Genomic DNA, 20,857 nt, shown 5'->3' with positions numbered 1-20,857 from the left:
AGTCTTCACTCGCACACACATGCAAAAACACAAACACAAAGTGACATACCTGTACATACACACACACACACGTACACACACACACACACACACACACACACACACACACACACACACAGTGACACACACACACATAATACACACACACACACACACGCGCGCGCACACTTGTACACGTACACACACACATGCTGGCTGTCACAGACGCATGTGGAGACTACAATCATGTTCATTCAACACAGTCATGCAGATCTAGCTAGTAGAGGTCTACTAGATCATCTACGTGTAGTGTAGATCTAGATTTACATTCTGCTGCTACTGACCTGTGCAAGTGACACAGACTCGATCACTCTCATCGATCATCACACTCAGACATAGCCAGATATCGATCAGTACTGATTACTAGTAGTACACGCAGAGGACTAGACCGGCAAAGAAAGAGCAAAAAATTTCTTGCCAGCAACACCGTACTACTGGTCTATCGTCCGACGTCGGGAAGCACACAGCTGCTTCAGTTAGGCTGCGCGAATGTTGTTCTGTCCATGAACGGCCATGCCTAAACTAAAGAAGGTAAGCTTTCGGCCATTGTCCAGCGCAATGGCCCACGCGTTTTCTTGTCGGCGCTGGTTCGGCGTCCCTATCGCTCAGGATTTGTGATCTAGGAGAAAGGCGATGCCTATTTTTCACTGTGGGAGTTTAGCAGGCTCAGCGAAGTTGCATAGGGAAGTCAGTTATTTTCTGCTGTTGCCTTGCAGAGTTCTAAGGGTGCGAAAGGAGGCAAGGATGGAGCGGACAGCCCGACGCAGACCTCGTCACCAGCCCTGCAAGTTGACGAGGTGAGGTTCAGTTTGGTTCGCTATTTTGTGAAATGTATCTTGAATTTTATCGTGTACTGGCGGATACTAGTAGTAAAATAACTCCGTGAATCCGTGTCGTTTAGTTATCTACGATAGACGGGCTCGTAATCTGGACCGGGAGAATAATGTAGTCACTGGATTGTTCGTTCGGAACCAAGTGCTCATCGTTGGTATGTTTTGCGTTACTGGACATGCTTATGTTGTGCAGCGTGCACCACCTCTGGCAGCCGTCAATCGAATAAAGTACGCCCCGCCGCATCTGAAGAAGGATAAGCAAAACCGAGGGTCGTCCCGATTCAACATATCGTCAAAGCGAGAACTGACGAAACTGCCCCCGCTAAAAGGTAAGGAGATTGGACGGACAGCCTGATCTGGCAGAAGTACCATGTACATGACTGTATGCCTCGTGGCTTGCTTGCTGCAAGTGACATGTTTCATGAATTATTTGCTTTGAAATGAGCGGCGGCTAGAGTGCTAGCTCAGCTGCTCCAGAATCCACTGTGCTACACCTATACGTAGTAACGGCATAGATCATAGGGATAAGGGGTTCTTTGCTCTGTCCCCAGAACCTCCTCAAGCTGTTGTCACCAATGTTTTTTCACTGGGTCGAAAAGACAACATTGGACATACACTGACATCAAAGCTGGGTAATTTCCTTTGATTTCCCCCCGGCTTTAGAATGGATGTGAAGTACCAATTCAAATAATGCGTATAATGCGTATGCATTCTTATGGAGGATTCTTGATTTAGCTCCTCATAGTGTGAGTTTAATAATTATTATCATTTTTGACCCTCATGGAAGTAATACGTGCCATGCTCACAACGCACTCTATAACCAGTACACATGCAATCCGTGCTGGGCTCTACAGTATTCCTCTGCTATGACTGTGACTTACCATTGCCAATACCGGATGCCGGATTGGTGATCTTTTTCCTTATCCTTGAACTAGATGCCACTGGTGAGTCGCGGGAAGAACTGTTCATTCAGAAGCTGCGGCAGTGCGCCACGGTGTTCGACTTCTCTGCTGACCCGCTCAGTGATCTGAAATGGAAGGAGGTGAAGCGCTCTGCCCTCAATGAGCTTGTCGACTATGTTTCACATAATCAATCAGCCATCACTGAACCAGTCTATCCGGAAATGATATCAATGGTGAGGGATTTACATGTACAAATATTACGACAGCCCATTCAAGAAAGATATTCCCGTCGGTTCTGAAAACCCAATCTTGGCCGGATTTTGTCAAACCCGTGCTTATTAATTGGACTTGCTCCCGTATCCTGCAACAGTATACCTGTCTTTTAAATTTATAAAACCTGTCCCAATGTTCAACTCCTTGTCCTTTGACTTTTCTACAATCATATGGGACAAGGGAGAATTGCATTGGCAACACATAGGCAGAGATGTTTGCGCTGTCTGCCACTTTACATTATTGGAGACATCAACAAATTTGGGGTGCCAGATTTGGATGAGCACACTATGACAATTTCGGTAGAGATTGAGTAACTTAACCACTTACGGTCATTCCTCCAACATACCGTATGTTTGATGGCAACTTGTTCGTATTAGGCATGGATTGTAAACCGTTAGATTGGATTTTGTCAATTTGTTATGCATATCCACTGAACAGCCACTGTGACAAAACCTTTCGATGTACATACATGTAGAGCTGCTTCACAAAGTACTATTGTGAGCTCAAATGTGTGTGTTTGCTTTTCTGGTCGTAGTTTTCTGCAAATGCATTCCGCGCTTTGCCACCACCTTCTAACCCCAATGGTGCTGAGTTTGATCCTGAAGAAGATGAGCCATCACTCGAGCCTTCTTGGCCACATCTGCAGGTAATCCGACGGGTCTGTCAGGCAAAGAGTAATGAGATATGACTCAATTCTGTCACATTGCCACACACTCAGTATGTGCAGATGCTTTGACTGTTTCTGGATATATGTTGCTTAGAAGGCTGGTGTCTTTATCAATTATGGTTGTGGTTCCATTGGTTGCAATCCATTCTTCCTTCCGGCCTCTAGTTTTCTCCCATTGCTTTTCACAAAGAGGTTATCTCTACAAGTTACTACAGTTTTTCATGCAGAAGAACGATTCCAAGGCATCCATGACACATTCATATCCTTCTAAGGGTACTATTCATTCTACGGGATATAGCAGCAGTATAGGGAAAGTCGTGATGACAGTTTTCAAAATTTGCACTCATGTGACGTTCCCAGCAGTAAAAGCAGTAGAAGTTCCTGACCCCTTTTCGGAGGAGCTCGGAAACCTTTTACTGTCAGAAACGCGCCAGTAAACGCACCAACACTGCAACGCTCGACGGTTCGACACGTACAGACCACTGCACCAGGGAGTACTAAAAAAACAGTACTACCTGCACTGCACTGATTTTCAAGTTTCAACTACTAAAGTACTCGACATTTTACTTTGAGCTTCAAGCTCACTTGAGATCCGTGCTGCCCTTGAGAATGCCTCCTGTTCTCTTTACCTCCGAAACCATCTCATGCGGGTCGGTCAGCAGGTGTGGGTCCGCTTAGGCGGAAAAAATATCGCTGTTGGCAGAGAAGTTGAATGGCAAAGGGAAAGATTGGATACCGGTATGTGTAGACCAATGGGGATGGGAAACACATCGTGAAACAGGTGCGCGATATGAGCCAGAGACAGATGCATGTAGACAAATGCCGGTTCATGTGCATGTAGTAGTAGTTTCCCTTCAGTAGCTCAGGGAGTCGTGTTTGTACGACTCTCTGGTTTCCCTTAGCTCAGGGAGTCGTGTTTGTACGACTCTCTGGTTTCCCTTAGCTCAGGGAGTCGTGTTTGTACGACTCTCTGGTTTCCCGTGATCAGTTTTACTGGCGTATGTGAATGTAACATGAGACTTGGCACCCTAAACCGCTAGTAAAAGTTTACTGTTCTACTGTACTTCAGTAGTATGAATGCACCCTAACGGTCACTACTTGCTGCCTGTATTTCCTCTGGTTTAGCTTGTATATGATCTGTTCTTACGCTTCCTGGAATCACCGGAATTCATGCCACCAGTGGCTAAAAGATTTCTCGACCAGAAGTTTGTACTTCAGGTATGGCAGTGATACAATTATGATGTGAACTTTGGCTTGCATTGTAGCACACAATATTCTCATTTGGTTTCCGAGCCATGTTATGTCAGACAGGGCTGTGTCTACACGAACATTTGTGTGTGCAGCTCAGCTATGCCTCTCCTTGTTGGATGTGTATATGTTCTACGCTTATGAGTTTGAATAGTTTACTGGGTAGAACTTGCTACCCAGAGCCGAGGGCAGCACTGCATGACCAGACTGCATGACCAGTCTAGCTGGGATCGTGCCTTTATCAATGCATCCATTAACTCGACGTGAATGCTATGTAAGTCTCTTACGTATGCCACTGTCTGTTCACGGTGCAGCTCTTGGACCTCTTTGATAGCGAAGATCCTCGCGAGAGGGATTTTCTGAAGACCACTCTTCATCGGATATATGGGAAGTTCCTGAACCTTCGCGCCTACATTCGGAAACAAATCAACAACATATTTTACCGGTAGGGATACTCGTGGTACAGATGGTGCTTTGGGCTCGGCATGCTGGTAGCAGTATCTTCAAAAAGGACGATCTGTGCACACTCAAACTTTCCTTACCCTGTATTTTGCCATTTTCTTCTTGTTTGTCTCATTTGACAATTGTGCTCTGTACTGTTGATAAATATGGTGTTATTCAGATTTTTTGCTCCGCTGTGCTTCTACTTTCGTCTATATAGCTTCATCTTTGAGACCGAGCGGCATAATGGTGTTGCCGAGTTGTTAGAAATTCTAGGGAGGTAAGGCATATGTAACGAGCACTAAGCCAATTTGACAGCGTTATTAATTGTCCTTGAAAGAATGCTAGGACACGGTTGCCAGGTTAATTGTCAGCTGATAACATACATCAGTGATTGCCAATCATACGCCCTTGGATTCCAGTGCCTAAGTGCATTGCACTATGCTGCTCTATTTGCACACATGCCCACCTTGAGGAGCAGGCACTGAACTACGATCCCTGGCTGACTCGGCCGAAACGTCCACATGCTAAGCAAAGGTCGACTGATTGTAGTGGGTACACATTCCCCATATAGGCCCTAGCTCACGGGCTATGCAATTGCATGGTGGTCCTTCTCACGTACCTCATGTATTGCTGTCGGTCTGCTGCTGATACTGCGTATGTTGTTGGTGGTTCACCATAAACAGGCAGATTTGCTACCGTCTGCAAGAGTTTTAACACATTGCAATGCCACTTTTCTTAGCAGCTATGTCCGCACCAGTGAGTCTTTTGACTAACAAACCGTGTCTATCCTGTTCATGTGTCAATGACTACAGTATCATCAATGGGTTTGCACTACCGTTGAAAGAAGAGCACAAGACATTCCTGATGAGAGTTCTTTTACCACTGCACAAGGTCAAGTCTTTGAGTGTCTACCATGCGCAGGTAGGTGGCTTGGGCCGTAGCTGTAGGTACAGCAGAGACACAGCGCACACACATATCACTAGTAAGATTGTAGACCAAGGCGGGCACTTTATTAGACTGAGACTGTTTTTTTAGGCCATGCATGAACAGCTGCAGCAGATACCAGTGCCAATGTTGCTTGGAAATGGAAGGACTCCTTGTCTAGCTGTGCAACAGCCAACATCCTATTACTTCAATGTGGAATGTGGTGTGTGACATGGCATTGGATGGATGATGCGATGATATCACTGTACCCCTGGCGATACATGTATGGAACTTGCCATTGTCATTGTTTTGCCCACTAGACTCGGGTGTGTATTTCATAGTAGTTCTTGCCTGGGAAGCCGGTATACACGAACAACCCTTAGCTGGTGTTGGATTCTCACATTTTGAAAACCTGGCTGGTCACGCTCAGCTTCAAGTAACTCATGGTATGTCATTGTTTGTTCAGCTGGCATATGGCGTTGTGCAATTCTTGGAGAAAGATCCGGGGCTCACAGTGGTGGTCATCAATGGTCTACTGAAGTACTGGCCCAAAGTACACAGTCCAAAGGAGGTAAGTGGAGAGCCCCTGTGTCTGGCAGGCTTACTTGTTCATTTGTGGCACCGTACAACATAGTGTGTTGTATTTCGACTGCCATGTGCAGTACGTAATACCTTGATTATCGTATCTCTGTTACCGAATGGTTTGTGTATTAGAGAGGTTCCGCACTACGTAAAGTTGAGCAACTTTACGTTAGCGGGCGGGAAAAACCCGTGAATTCGCGAGTTTGCACTCCACTTACGGAAATTTGTCTACGGAGAGTACGTAGATAGGGCTCTGATAACGTAGCTGGTCCGTAAGTGGATTGGGTACAAATTTATGACTCTCTCCCCAGGTCGATCTGGTCGGACACTGCTGCATTCGGAGTTGCCAAGGGCAGCTACGTGATTTGAAAACTCCGTATGGCGGAACCCAGATGCGCATGCAGTTTACGTAAGACTTTCCGTAGATCGACTACGTTTTTTACTAACGTAATTACGTTATGCGGAACCTCTCTATTATCAGGGTCTTGGTATGGTAGAGTTTCATACTCAGTTATTTATATTATGTGTAGCAAGCCAATCCTGCTGACTTACACGTATCATGGCCTGAATCATTGTTCTGCAGGTTATGTTCTTGAACGAGCTGGAAGAAATCCTAGATGTGATTGAGCCGTCCGAATTCGTCAAGGTCCAGGTACCTCTTTTCCAGCGGCTTGCCAAGTGTGTGTCAAGCCAGCATTTTCAGGTATGCAGTGTGATTCTACAGTGGGTTTTATATCAAGCCAAGGTCTGATCGGTTAGGGAATCCCCGGCTGGCATTCTATTAGTTGATGAGTTGGCACCGGCTTTTATACGTATATGTCCCAGTCCCCTTCTAAGCGGCTGTTTGATCATATTATTACTGTATCGTGTATTGCCATGCACTGGTTCATCACTACAACAAAAATGTGTTGCCTTTGGTAGTGGGTTGCCTCACATTTAATTACCGGTGATGCCTCAGCATGTACATCTACATGGAAAATAACTTCTCCACTACACACAAGTCCGGTCCGAAAGTTAGTACGGGTGTGACCACTAAATTCGAAAGTACGTGCTTATTTACAGACGTTTACGGTATCCCAAGAGCAAGGCCTGGCTGTCAAATAATTGGGTGTAGAAGGTTCACCCAGGTATACATCACGGTAAATGCTTACTTTGAGCGAAATCGAAAAATTTGGCTATGTCTAATTATGTTTGGTCGCTGAGACATGTCTAATTATGTTTGGTCGCTGAGACATTGACTCATGAATGCCGTGCGGGACATGGGTGTTTTGTTCCTTGGTTCACCTGCACAGGTTGCTGAACGTGCCTTGTTTTTCTGGAACAATGAGTACATCATGAGCTTGATCAGCGAGAACTGCTCCACCATCCTGCCCATCATGTTCGGTTCTCTCTACCGCAACTCGAAAACACATTGGAACAAGTAAGCCAGTGGTGCTAGTCAGTGAAGATTCTCTGAGCATGTATCCGGAGACATACTCATTTCCACACTGGAGTTGCCCCCCCCCCCCCCCTCTTCTCCACCCCGGAGAAATGGTTCTGAAGTGCGACCCCATAGAGTGGATCCTGCACAATATCGCGGTGCATCTAGTGACGTACATGTAGTATAATCGCTATGCATATGGTGACTTATTATAAGGTATCTATACTCTAGCTTTTCCACTTACTATGTGATACTAACGTTACGTGTGCATACTACATAGCGACTGTCCTATTATGTGGCACTGCATGGCAACCGTCCTGTCGGTAGTATGTGATGCCACAGTGCATGTACCGCTCTATAAGCCGCACTTTAAACAATCGGTGCGCCTTTTACTACAATGCCAATGGTCAAATTAATGGTGGTAAACAGGGTAGATGTGTGTATTTTGTGATGAAAAATCTGAGTGCGGCTTATACTCCAGTGCGGCTTATACTCCAGTGCGGCTAGTACTCTGGAAGATACGGTAACATGCTTGTTGTGTACTTGTATGGTGCTACGCCTTTGTCTTTCAGGACCATCCATGGGCTGATCTACAATGCACTGAAGCTCTTCATGGAGATGAATCAGAAGCTATTTGATGAATGCACATCACAGTACAAGGCTGACCTAGCAGAGTAAGTTGTGGAATGTAGTACTTCCTCCGTATACAAAAACTTCGTGACTTTTTTTGAAGGCTGCGCACAGCTCTGGAATTGTTCAGTTTGACTTTGAATAACACTTGTGTCATTTTCTAACCTACTTACAAGCTATATACAAAGGTGTGTGCGCTATCTTTCATCTTCTTTCATCTGTTGTGTGGGATAGGAATGAACGGCAAGACATTGCTCGCAGGAATGCCTGGTCACAAACACGACAGCTAGCACTGGGAAATCCCAAGGTGAGATTGCCATGCCAGCACCGATTGTCACACACACAAGGTGTACTTCTGAAGCATGTTGTGCTACTGTGCATAGATCAAGTCTGTCCTTTTCTTAGTTGATAGTCACTTGCATTGATCTGGTGTCATCCCGGTGACTTCATTTGGAAGATGCAAGTGGCAGTAATGCTTACAAGCAGTGCCCCGTTCATAGCTCTTGCTTGCACCTTGGCATGAAAATATTATTTCACGAGTTGCCTGTGTTTCTGTTGAAAGGGTTTTTCTGCCCAAAGCTCTCTCGCACAACATTTTTGTTGTGTTCCTATTTTGCTTTGGAATGGTTATTAACTTATTAAATTGAGGCAGTAAGTTGTTAAGTTGTTGCTTTGTTGCTTTGTTGTGTTATTGCAAGTTGTTGCTTTGTTGTTGCTTTGTTGTTGCTTTGTTGTGTTATTGGCACAGGCGGACCTCTTCCCAGCTTCTATGGAAGTTGATGACATCATCAGCAATGGATCTGACAGTTACGTGGCGGCAGCATCCACACCAGCAAGTACAGGCACAGCGGACACAGGTGCCACGAAGAAAGACATTGAGGTACAGTATGTGTGCCAGTGATGGGAAACCATCGTCCGCAATGTTTACTTACCATGATAACAACGCCACCTTGTCAGACCCGTAGTCATTCGTCATTATAATTTTGTTGAGCGTGCTTTTTACTGATTGGAACTTATTGGCCCTTTCCGCCTCCTGTGCGGCAGGTGAATGCCCAGAAGCTGGATTGTCTCTGCGTGCGTTTCTGTCTGGTTTGGTCTGTGTGTCTGGGCTGTCTGTCTGATCATCTGTCTCACTATCTGGCTGGCTGGCTGGCTATGAGGAAAATGACTTGACCATTGTACTGAGAGATAGACAATCCAGTGATTCAATCAGTTCAGTTATGTACCGTTATGTACCGTCGTTATTATCATTTTGCGGGATCAAGTGCCGTTTGTCATCATGGCCACCAACTTACTGCTGCCTGTGTGTCTGTGTGTGTTTCTTTGGTGTAGAATGCGGCTCCAACTGCCGCAGACTCTAAAATGATTCGACGAAAATCCTTCCTGCCCGGTGACCATGAAACCAAGGCCGCCCTAGATCGCTACCGCAGCCATCCTGTCAAATCCGTTAAAGATGACACGCCAGCAAATTAGGGCCTGGCGGTCCTTGGTCAGTGGTTATTATATTTTGATGTTGCTGCGTTAATCAGAGATGGAGGTTCAGCCACCAGTTCTTGCCATGACTTTGCATTGTGAGTTTCAACTTCAGCGAGCTACATTGATGGCAATCACTCTTGTTGGATGCCCAGTGTCAGGCAGTGTTGTTGTTTGGTCTGCAGCTAGGTTCCGAAGTTGCTGTACATGTTCAAGGCTGCACTCATTGTGATCATTAATGGCCTTGACTTTCATCTTTTATAATTATTTGCTCGCTCGGCTTGCTACTGTCGTGAAGCGGCTGGCATAGTGCGTCACCAACGGGTTGATAATGTGCAGGTGCCGCATGCCTCTCTGTGACCTTGTCCCTGCATATCACCATCATCACCGTTGTTGTCGTCAGACTATCTAATTATTATCCTCTTAACTGTTTCCGCGGCAAGGCATTCTCATCTCACTCTGGCTCCTCCCATCTCCAGTGGCGCTGAGCTGCTGGTATCATGCTGGGGACCACCACTGCCACCGCCTCCGTCTCTGCCAGCCCCTGGTTGCCCCCGGTGTGTATGTACATCGGTGTTCACAGTAAGCTGGTGAAGGTTTGCGTGCAATGTTGCGGTTGCTTGTACGGATCGGCAATGCAGTGCATTGTCCTCTTGCCGGCCTGTGCGTTGTGTTGAGGTTGTTTTGCCCCCTTTTGTCTCTTATCAATCAGCCGTTGTCTTTCTTGTTTGTGTTCTTTTGTCTCTGCCAATCATAATACTATTGTCTCTGCCAATCATAATACACCATAATACTATTGCTTATCAAACGTTTTAGTAGCCACAGATTTCAGCATGTATTCATCTGCCCGGGGAAGTCCCGACAATGTATAAAGAATTATGAGATGCCCCATTGGGCTGGCTCTGATTGTGTGCACGTCTGTCAGAAACTATAGCTCTTGGATATACTGCTGTTCAACTTTGCAGGCTGGTGTTCCGTTACTCTACAACTACTTGTCTTATTCAGGATCATTTGATGTCTGCATGCGTGCTTAATACATCCATAATTATAGTATGCCTTACATCTTCGTGTCTGTCCATGATTGACTTTTGTGGACATGGTTTTCTTTTTTCATTTACTGTTTATTGCTGGTTCAGTTTGTGCTTGGCTTTTTTATGTTCTTTTTTTCTAGAAAGAATTTAAAAAAAGTTTCAACCATCTTCTGTGACATGGAAAACCCTACTACGTACACCACACGGCATCCCCATCCATGCATGTCCCTTGGCCTGACTGGGCGGAGTGTGTAGGTATGCGGTATTGCAGAACCTTACTGATCACTGTAATACCAAGAGTACAGTCATGTAATTATGACATTGTATAAGCTCCCGGGAGCTTGTTTGCTCTTGGTAATACCGTACCGGTAAGCACTACGCAGGATCGGCGGAAGCTGTCAAGTTTTGATAGGCCCGACCATAATCAAAACTCTTACTTTATGTATCATAATACAGTATCATAATTATTATGATGGGTGCACAAGACCCCCTTCATATCAGCAGTTTGAGACTAGCCGGACCGGTTCAGCCGCCCCAAACTACAGGATTGTAGTTCGGTCGTCCCTCTCCAGCACTTTAACCAGCACCCTCTATAAACCAGCACAATTTTCAGTAGCCAAAATGTCCTCTTCATGCACATTGCAGCAGTAAATCAGATCATAAGTTGTATTAATCCAGCGCGCTCCCTAATCCAGCACAGTGTTCGGAGCACAACATAATGGTACCGGATTATAAAAGGGACCACTGTAATGGTGGTACTACAGTGTACTATTTTGGGCTCACTTTTTCAGACCTGGATGGCAGCGTGTACAGTATAGTATACAGTATAGACTGTCAGTCATGTACATGACATTGTACGTAACATCAAGAGTATACAGTCATGTGTCAGGCGCGTGCTCGGCGATGGGCACGGGGGGCACGTGCACCCCCAAAAATTTTCAATCTGATCCAAGGCAATTGTAATGTATGCAAATATGCTCTAAAATTCAAGAAAGGTTGCAAACAAATTGCAGAAAATTGCCGGGGGGGGGCTCCCCTCGGCTCCCGTGCACCCCCTAGTTGGGGGGGGGGGGGGGCCGAGCACGCCCCTTTGTTGTTGTTGTTGTTGTATACTTTATTTATAGTGGAAATCAAAACAGGCAAAATGCCTAATAACATTGGACCCACTGTGAATAACATGTTAAAGGATATTGTGGAGAAAAAAAGAAAAAAAAAAGTAGATACAAGAGAAAAAGAGAAAGGAAAAAATGACGGAAGGTTGGTTGCAACGAACAGATATCAATCCAGTAAGCATTGGAAAACCTATGTCGCTGATAATATGCCCCTGTGTGTAACCCCCCCCCCCCCCACATACTCTTGGTTACATGGTAACCTTCAAAGGTCCTTTGAGTAGTTTTACTCGCTTAACATTGACAGACACCATGGCAACTCAAGTTACTTCCACAAGGAGCGTGGTATGGCTTCCACCCATGAAGTCACAGTTTCTGGAGCCTGTGGAGGCTACAGGAAAGGTTGGAAAGCTTAGCTTGTAGCTTGTTCTTCGTCACGGTCCCGGGCGTGTCCTGGTAGGGTTTTTTTGCTACTCCCTGGTACAGTATTGTACTACGGTAGCTATTTAGAGCGGCAAGCAGAACAGGCAAATGGCCTAATGACAATGACATCGCTGTAGAGAAGCGAACGAAGAGGAGATGACGAAACAGAAGTACAAGAGATTAAAAGAACTACAAAAGTCCGGCATGGCTGAAGGAAATGGCCACTAAGTAATAACACCAGTTAGGGTTCGGTGACCTGCAGAAAAATCGGCAGAATCTGGTATCTTTTCTGGCATGTTTCAACTTTGGTATGTGGATAAAGAAATGGAGCAGAATTCAAGGAAGTGCCTGCCATAAGGTTTGAATAGTTCTGCCAAGTTTTCGAGCATTGTCCACCAAGGGCTAATGTCAGCACATACATGTACATACATGATATAATCCAAAACTGGTAAACAAAACCGGGGCTCTGCCAACCGCGGAAGGTTGTAGTAAGGTCACTGTTTTCGAACACAGTGTCCTCCTCCTTGTTTCATGCTGTCAATCTAACAATTGCATGTACATACATGTACATGTACACGCTGAGTCTGCTATGTACATGTAACGTCACATTTACATGACTGTACATATTCTTGTTAGATTGACAGCATGAAACAAGGTGGAGGACACTGTGTTCGGAAACAGTGTAGTGACTTTACTGCAACCTTCCGCGGTTGGCAGAGCCCCGGTCCGTTGGGATCATCTGAACCATAATTATGGGTGTTGAACCCGGTCATGACCCTCATTTTGCTAGGGGGTTTGGAGACTACTCCGTACGTCCGTCGTGTATTCTTTGATCGCTCCTGGATGTCGTCCTGACTCCTGGTAGTCGTGTAGCTACTTGAACCTCAACTTGTATATAAATTTCTGTGTTACGACGTGGTGAAGGCCTGGCCGCGTCGGGACATCACCAACCCCGTCTATAGTATAGAGCACCTTCTCGCGACAGTGTCATGGTGGTGGCAGTAACTGTTGACAGCTGGCGAGCTGAGAGAAGGACGCCATGGGCAGAAGTTGGAAGAAAATAAATGTATATACAAATTGAGGTATAAGTAGCTACAGGACTACCAGGACGACATCCAGGAGCGATCAAAGAATACACGTTGATACTGCACTGGCTACTCCATTCTTCTGTATCTACCTGAGGAGAGGGCAATGAAAGTGTTAGTGGAATGTCGGAATGTTGCCTGAAGCTTGTTCTATTCCTTAGTCTGATTGCATTTCGTCTCCTAGAAAACTATTTTAGGACTTCTGTTTCTTCCCAGTACAGCGTCAGGATACGGTGTAAATGACGTTTATAATAGTTGGACGTCAATGCAATAGAACGGATCAATGCGAGCAGAGTCATTGCATCCAGGGTTCACTGTTTAGTTGCACATAACCTAACGCCGGTATGGAGGAAAGGACGTGTATTGCGTAATGTACAGGTATTGGTCTTGGAGCGGTGGCAATGGCATAATGAATGGTGCCTGACCATAAATGGTGGTGCTGGCACTAGGTCTGGAGCAGGTACACAATCATCAATGCTACACCCACAGACGTCGGTGGCTCGTGTGAAGTCTTGCTTCGAATCCCAGAGATACAGGATCTACATGATGACTAGTAGTAGTACTAAGTCTTGTACCCACTGACATGATGATAGCCTCTTTCGCATGTACATGTATGTATAATGTTATGCAGCCACTACCGTATTGCATATTGCCCGTATTGCGGTGTATGACAATTACAACGTTACATTTGCTCGGGCCTCGTCTCCAGCCTCAGTCCAGGTACTAGGTCTCTGCAATGCAGTCTGGCCTGGATCCTCCCAGTCTTGCGCATGTTGGCGCAGCTGGCGCCAAATAACACGTCACAAGCGCTCGAAGTACAGTCAGTGTACTCAAGTCTGTGCTATACAGTTATCTGTGTCTGTCATCATGCATTATCATGTCGGCTATGGCATGACCATGATGACTGACCAGGTGACGTTCATCGTTCAGTGCATGCCTGACTCTACGTGTAGCTGTCACTGTGTCAGTGTCATTGACCTGGATTTGTCGCACCTTCGGGCGATGTACCTGCGATCAGTCGTCTACGGTCTACCAGTAAAGCGACAGTCTACCATGTACCATGGTCTCCCAAACCTTATTTTTGAGTTCAGAATCAGGTCCTGTAGGCTGTACATATGCCAATATAGCATTGTAATCAGGCACGGTAGCGTTGTGCAAAGGTGGGGGAATGCCGAATGGCAAGCAGAATGGCAAGCAGACGATAAAGACGGTCAAATCGTGTTAGTGTTAGTGTTGTTTTTTTAGTTAGTGTTAGTGGACATTATACTAGCGTAACTTGCAGTTCCCTGGTTCTTTTTTCTTTTATAAATCGTGTTACATAATTATTATAATAGCGTATGGACTCATGGACTTGCTGGACTCATGAGAGCACTGGACATACCCTAGACTGTCTGTACTGATCGTAGGTAAAAAATACAGTTGTGCAGAATATGATCCGATGGCAACATAACTGTAGGCCCTACTTCCAGCAACAATGCCAAAATGCATGACAGCAGGCATAGGGAAGACTGCGCTAGCGCTGCACATGCATGGTAGATCTACTGAGTACTGTGGGCCTTGTGGCAGACTTCAAGTGCAGGGACGTTACGTGAGTCGTTAGGTAGGAACGCGATCTGTCTCACTCTGCATCTGATACGAGTGTCTGATCTGCATCAAGCTATCATGCATGTAACCGCATAGATCAACGGTCGGAATCAGGGAGTCGTATAGACCCGGGAGGCGACACGCGCATCACTTGTGCACAACCATGATCGACTCAACGATTCAAAATATTACGACCTGCTCGGTGTGGGACAAGTCCGTACATAGGTCATAGCGCCCGGGAAATCCGTACATAGCGTCGTCTTCGTCCTTTCGCTGAACAATTGTGGTCAGACTTTCGATCGCCATTGCCGAAATACAGCCATCTGTGGCCATCGCTGAGGAGTTCACTAATACAGGGTCTTGTTCACTGGCTTACTCACTGGCTTTGCACTGCCACTCGAACTCTGAGGCACTTTGACCACCTAAGATGAGGTAATCCTTTCTTTACAAATTGCCTCAATATTTTCTCACCTTTAGGGCAATGAAGTAATTTTTTTCCTCGTGACTAACTTCGACCGACCAAGTTGCCCTGTCCCAGTGATCTACAATACTTATATTGCACATTTGTGAAATATTGGACCTATCCAGATAAACGAAATGACTTTTATTCGAAATTACATTTTCCAAAGTTTTCCTTCACAAATAGTCCCAATTTCTTCTCACCTTTAGGGCAATGAAGTCAATTTTTCTTCAGGACTAACATCGGCTAACAAAGTGGCGCTGTCCCAGTGATCTACAATACTTATAATCATTGCACATGTGAAATATTGGGAGTCACAGAGTGAGGAAATGGCCTAAATTGAAACTTGAACTGTTCTGCCAAGTTTTATGCAGTGAACGCAGGGCTGAGAGCCCGCAAGAGCCATCCCGGAAGATCTTGTGCGCCACCAACCGAACCTTCGGTGAATGTTCACAAGGTTAGAAGCTCGCACAGATAACACACATTGGATGCTAATAGTAATACAATGCACTCAGGAATGTGTGCAAATACGACAGAATTAATTCCAAATAAAGTCAACAATAGCTGCCTCAACACAGTGCCATCAACCTTCCGTATTTTCCATATTTGTACGGAAAATCACTACTTCGTCCCCGCTATGGATTTTGAGAAAAATGTACGGAAAATTGAACGGGATTGATCAGTATGTATAAGCATTGCAAGTGCAAGCTGAGCGATGAAAAGAAGAGAACCGAGTGGAAAGAAAACGCTGCAGTGGAGAGTCCTTAGAAAAGACTTAAAACATATCAATAATATCGCTGCACGAGATCATCCTTATAAGTTATAACGTCAGCTGATCGTACTGTGGTTGATTCATACGGCGGTAAATACACACCTGCCTACACACGCTCTCTAAACTGAAAAGTTATTCTGGCACAGAGCTCTCCTTCCCGCCACCACCACCACCATCATCAGTTCGCGTCTGGCGCCTAGTCGATGCAGGGTGAGTGGTGTCAGACATAGCAGGCTGGTACATCAGGTAGCGTATGGCGCATAGCAGATGACACAGCAACAACATAGCTTGATTGCGACGTACCTTTCGTCCCGGCTGGACTCTTCAGGCAATCTTCTTCTTAGATGTCTTCACAAGGAGCTTGACTCGGGAGAATGAAGTTGAAGACTCCACTGCAACTGCACTTATGGTTGGTTCATATGGTGGTAAATACACACCTGGCAATATGGGGGTAAATACACGCCTGCCCAGACACGCTCTCTAAACTGCAAAGTTATTCTGGCACAGAGCTCTCCTTCTCACCACCACCACCACCACCATCAGTTCGCGCCTGGCGCCTAGTCGATGCATGGTTAGCGGTATCCGACATAGCAGGCTGGCACATCAGGTAACGCATGGCACATAGAAGATGGCAACGACATAGCTTGATTGCGACGTACATTTCGTTCTCTTGGTTGTGCTGTAGCCTGAAAAAGGAAATAAGACAATGCATCCACATGACGCAGACAAGTATTATTACTGTTACAAATAATGCATACTGCTTGATAACAGAGAAAGAAAGTCAGTGGTCACACAAGTTTTTGGTCGTCCCTGAAACGAAGATCGTTCCAGGGGGGGGGGGGGGGGGGGGGGGAGCTAAAATCTCAGTCCACTGACGCTATGCATACACATGTACATGCATGCGATTTTCGTCGTCCATTCATTTCGGAGGGTGGAGAGGAGGTCCGAGTACGAAATGAATGTTTTTTTTCAGGGATGACTAATCACTTTTGCGATGACCCCTTATTGCATCAATTTATCGTCTGAACTGCGCAATTGAGTCCCACTTTTATTATGTTGGGTCCAGATTTCAAGACTCGTGAAGTTCGAGGCGAAAAGCAGGCCGATGAAGGGACGCCAGTAATTCAGTCTAGTCCGGTGTCATGGAGAGGGGCCGATGAACCGGCAACAAGAGAATTCAATACGCATGCTACTCTTCAGTTCATTGCTGGGGAAGACTACTCAAGGCCACGTCACTCCGGCAATTTAATGTACAAATCAGCAGCAACACTTGCAAACGTATTCCTACCAGCTGACCAGCAAGTTACCAGCCATCAGCTCTTCAAATAATTTCAACATAACAAAGAGAGGAGATGGACAGATCGGAAAGTATCGTGGCAAGCTCAGGACAACACACGTCCGGCCCTATGTAACAACAGTGGAAAGTGCGTGCCATGGTATATTTTCGAAGGCATATCAAAAACCAGCTAATGTGGACTGGGAGTCCATTTCCATCGTCCGATCAGCTGCTACAAGTGCCGTGAGCCAATGGCAAACACGTTTGACAGAGACTACTACCTCTACTGAATGCAACTTTGGCATGGCAGAGATCTACAAGCACGTTATCTTATCTATCAATAGAGTTGTATCCTCGTATGACTATGTGAAGTGTGAGGTTGTACTGCACTGCAGACGCGTCTACGACCTGGTTGGAAATGTACGCAACAGTTCCCACCCTCTTGACTAGAGATCGCACACACCCTAGGGTTTTGATGGGTTTGTACGACTCCCAGCTCTTGACTTTTGTTGGGTGTACGAGACGCACGCACAGTTTTCTTAGGGTGAGTACTTTTTCATGTAGTACTGAATGCGGCAAGCAGGACTCGCCCATCCGCCCCTCCCCAAATGGATCTACTCGAATGGTTCCGGAGGTAGGGGTGCTCTGGCAGGATTTTACGACATACACAAGCGCGCACACACGCACACAATATACACACGCACGCACACACATACACACGAACGCACGCTATGTCGCACGTCTTGGGCATGGCTTCGTGAATACAAAATAATTTAATGTTATAATTTATAGGATCCAAATGTTAGAGCAGCTTTACAAAACCTACCGTTCAATACCGGATCATCTTGTGACAGCTTCCTTGCAACACCCATGACTTGACCCCACTTCGTCTTGACGTCGGGAAATCGTTCACACCGGAGTTGGGACACGACTCATTGAAATCCAGGCCTATCTGCTGCTGGGAGCAGGACAGAGCTGATGGACGTCAGCAGCGGCTGTAGAACAACCATAAACGAGTCGTCTTTCTCCCCAGTCAGGCGGGACAGCAGCTTTGCAACGCAAGCTTCTTGCCTTCTGTGGGTCTTTAGCGGCTGGGATTCGGAACGCTCTGTAGAAACCATTGAACAAGAGTACCCGTACTGCACTCTATCAACCCACAAGTATTTCTTCCAATTCATGATTATTCGCAACTTTTTATGCAGTACGCGCACCAGATCAGAAGCCGCTAAGTAGCAGCAAGGTTGAAAGTTTCAAGACAAATTGAAAAATATAATATATTAAACATAGAAAATTAGAATTCAAACCTCGTACCTGTGGCCCAAGCCAATACAGACTGAGCGTTCACGCGAAGAGAACGTACATCTACGTCAGCTGAGGTTTCCTTAGGATCAGGAGGTGATTCTTGACCCGGATCTGGATCGCGATCAGCAGCACTCTCTGCCTCAATCACGATCATCAAATGCAACTAATTACTTGGAAAAGTAGTTCATTCTTCTTCTTCTTTTCGAGCTACGATTTCCCACGATCCTATCGATCCTGCACGAGTCCGTTCCCCAAGGAGTGCACTCCCAAAATCCCATGGCACAAGTACGCGGAGTAGTTGGTTTATAACTCAGGGCACGCACCGGGGATATCTGAGGGAAAAGTGGGAGAAAGTGCCGCGAGTCAATCATAGTCGGCCCGGAAGGCCTCGTGTCGCCTCCCGGGTCTATACGACTCCCTGGTCGGAATCCTGATCTGAAAGAGTGCAAATTTCCGAGGCCTTCAATGATAGAAGCAGATTTTTTCTTGGTTGCAACCTCAGATCAGCTGCAAGTGTTCTTCAACAGTCAAGTTCTCTGGAGGATACGCATGGTGAACACTGCGGCTCAGCCTCGTTGGATGTGATGAACTGCGGTCCCTGGAGCTCGGCACGAAGATCATAGTACTGAATGGTGGATGGTGTTTTGGCAAGGTCATCCAGACTGACTGTTTCGGAATTCTGAGCAGCACGAGTAAAAAGAGCCCTGGACCGAGTGAATGCAGTGTGCGGGAACAGTACTGCTGGCTTCTTGCTGACCAGCCCAGCCGTGTGGGGGTCAATAGGTCACAGCGACCATGGAGTGGGTAGGCGGCCTGAGCGGGACCGAGACGGTCGAGGAAGTGGCCTTGGAGAAGCGAGTCCGAGTACAAGCTAAGGTATGTAGTCTTGTAGAGTTCTATCACAACGCTAATGTTACACTGCACTGCATAGGAGTTCTGTTCTACTAGATGTTTTGTAGCGATAAGATTGAGAAATAGGGAGAGAAGATATTGGCTGTGTGATGTAGATCTACCATACACCCGTGAGCATGTTAGCGAGCATGACCACAGTCGAGCAGCCCGCTACATCACTCATACCATACAGCTTGATAGTTCTCCCATCGAATCCGGAGCCAGTCATCTGTATGCATATGGTTGATTGTGTGCAATGTCATACAATCATGTACATGGCAATGATTGGATAACGTTAATGCATACACATGGTGAAGTAGCATAAAGATAGGAAGAACAATTAGTACATACGAGTACATCAGTTAGCTTTGCAATTGCTGAGGACATTGCAAGAGTGCGTACATTTTCTCCGATAGTGTGACAACACAAAATATCGTAGAGATTGTGTATTATGTTCAGGTAGGACAGACACTACTGCATGGTCATGTAGCCAAGCCTACAGAAGATCTACGCTGAGTTTTCAAACTCACGCTCACCTTTGTTGAAACACAGTAACCATGGTAACATTGACATAACAAATACATGCGGGTCGTACGTCAAACAACCAGTTACTACTGCCGGTACATAGACTTGACCCATGGCTATAATTATATAGCTGTGGTTAGAAAAAGGCATTTTCCCAGGCAAGGAACGAAGGCAGGCGGGGGCTTGGGATAGATGGGTCACTCTGGTTGAAGTTGACAATAATTCCAACCTTGAGTTAGTAACTTGCATGTACCCCGGCTGAAAACACCATGCACGTCATGCTCATGCACATCTACCTCAGAAAGATATAGCCTTAACTAGAATTGTACCTGCTTTGTTTTGTCCATTGATTACAGACTGCGGAGGAGATATCAGCACTCTGCATCGACCTGGCACTCTCACCAGTGGACAAGGCTCTCAAGTTACTAAAGTAAAGCTTTGGAGTTAGATGTTGTCAAAAAATTCTTTCAGTGCAGCGGCTGTGCAAGACTTTGCGTATCTCATGATAGTTGTTTGTGAGGGAGGTTATGAGGAGCCAAGTGCAGTTTGGGATGCAGTTGATTGTTGCCAAGTACACTCAAATGGCCAAACATGATTATTATCATTTAAAAATGTTATCAAGCTGTACCAGTGTGTGTGTGTGTGTGTGTGTGTGTGTGTGTGTGTGTGTGTGCGTGTGCGTGTGCGTGTGCGTGTGCGCGTGCGCGTGCGCGTGCGCGTGCGCGTGCGCGTGTGTGTTGTGTGTCTGTCACTTTGATAAAGCTTGTCTGTTGTTTTGTGTTTTCAGGGGAATTTCGATTCAAAGGCAGAGGGTGTATGCTGACTTGGCAAAGTTGGCTAAGCAATGTCCAACTGAGACAGTGGAGAAGATCATCCCAAGTATTGAGGTATGCCCAAGGAACATTTTAAAGTCATATTCATGTGGCACCATAATTCCAACGGCATGGAAAATTGCGGTGAACTG

The 20,857-nt window shown here is 46.0% G+C and overlaps 2 protein-coding genes and 1 long non-coding RNA gene across 4 annotated transcripts in view; 2 read left to right on the top strand and 1 right to left on the bottom strand.

Moving 5' to 3' along the window:
- Positions 1–409: 409 nt before the first annotated feature.
- On the top strand, positions 410–10,642 carry LOC135806131 (serine/threonine-protein phosphatase 2A 56 kDa regulatory subunit gamma isoform-like). Its single transcript, XM_065320283.1, has 16 exons — positions 410–570; positions 756–836; positions 1,066–1,201; positions 1,808–2,007; positions 2,583–2,693; positions 3,840–3,932; positions 4,277–4,407; positions 4,624–4,683; positions 5,219–5,327; positions 5,797–5,901; positions 6,496–6,615; positions 7,205–7,332; positions 7,905–8,006; positions 8,197–8,269; positions 8,711–8,842; positions 9,295–10,642. Exons 1-16 carry the CDS (start codon positions 553–555, stop codon positions 9,433–9,435), a joined length of 1,740 nt encoding a protein of 579 aa, XP_065176355.1. The 5' UTR covers positions 410–552; the 3' UTR covers positions 9,436–10,642.
- Positions 10,643–14,656: 4,014 nt separating this feature from the next.
- The window catches only part of LOC135806128 (serine/threonine-protein phosphatase 4 regulatory subunit 4-like), a 30,921-nt gene continuing 24,720 nt past the window's right edge, over positions 14,657–20,857 (top strand). The window contains exons 1-4 of one of the 2 annotated variants that reach the window (XM_065320281.1): positions 14,657–14,671; positions 18,980–19,353; positions 20,250–20,323; positions 20,681–20,780. In XM_065320281.1, the coding sequence (XP_065176353.1) occupies positions 19,273–19,353; positions 20,250–20,323; positions 20,681–20,780 (255 nt within the window). In that variant the 5' untranslated portion in view covers positions 14,657–14,671; positions 18,980–19,272. Of the gene's footprint in view, positions 14,672–18,911; positions 19,354–20,249; positions 20,324–20,680; positions 20,781–20,857 lie in introns of those variants that run through there. The other variant, XM_065320280.1, reaches the window with a different exon arrangement.
- LOC135806130 (uncharacterized) lies at positions 15,397–18,899 on the bottom strand. Its single transcript, XR_010551207.1, has 3 exons — positions 18,487–18,899; positions 18,002–18,283; positions 15,397–16,585 (listed from the first exon to the last, which is right to left on the bottom strand). It is a non-coding gene; the product is annotated as an uncharacterized LOC135806130 (long non-coding RNA).

Source organism: Sycon ciliatum, chromosome 1, assembly GCF_964019385.1.
Source record: "Sycon ciliatum chromosome 1, ocSycCili1.1, whole genome shotgun sequence".
Taxonomy (NCBI): domain Eukaryota; kingdom Metazoa; phylum Porifera; class Calcarea; order Leucosolenida; family Sycettidae; genus Sycon; species Sycon ciliatum.
Note: the sequence above shows the minus strand (reverse complement) of the source record. Positions and strands in the feature narration are given on the sequence as shown.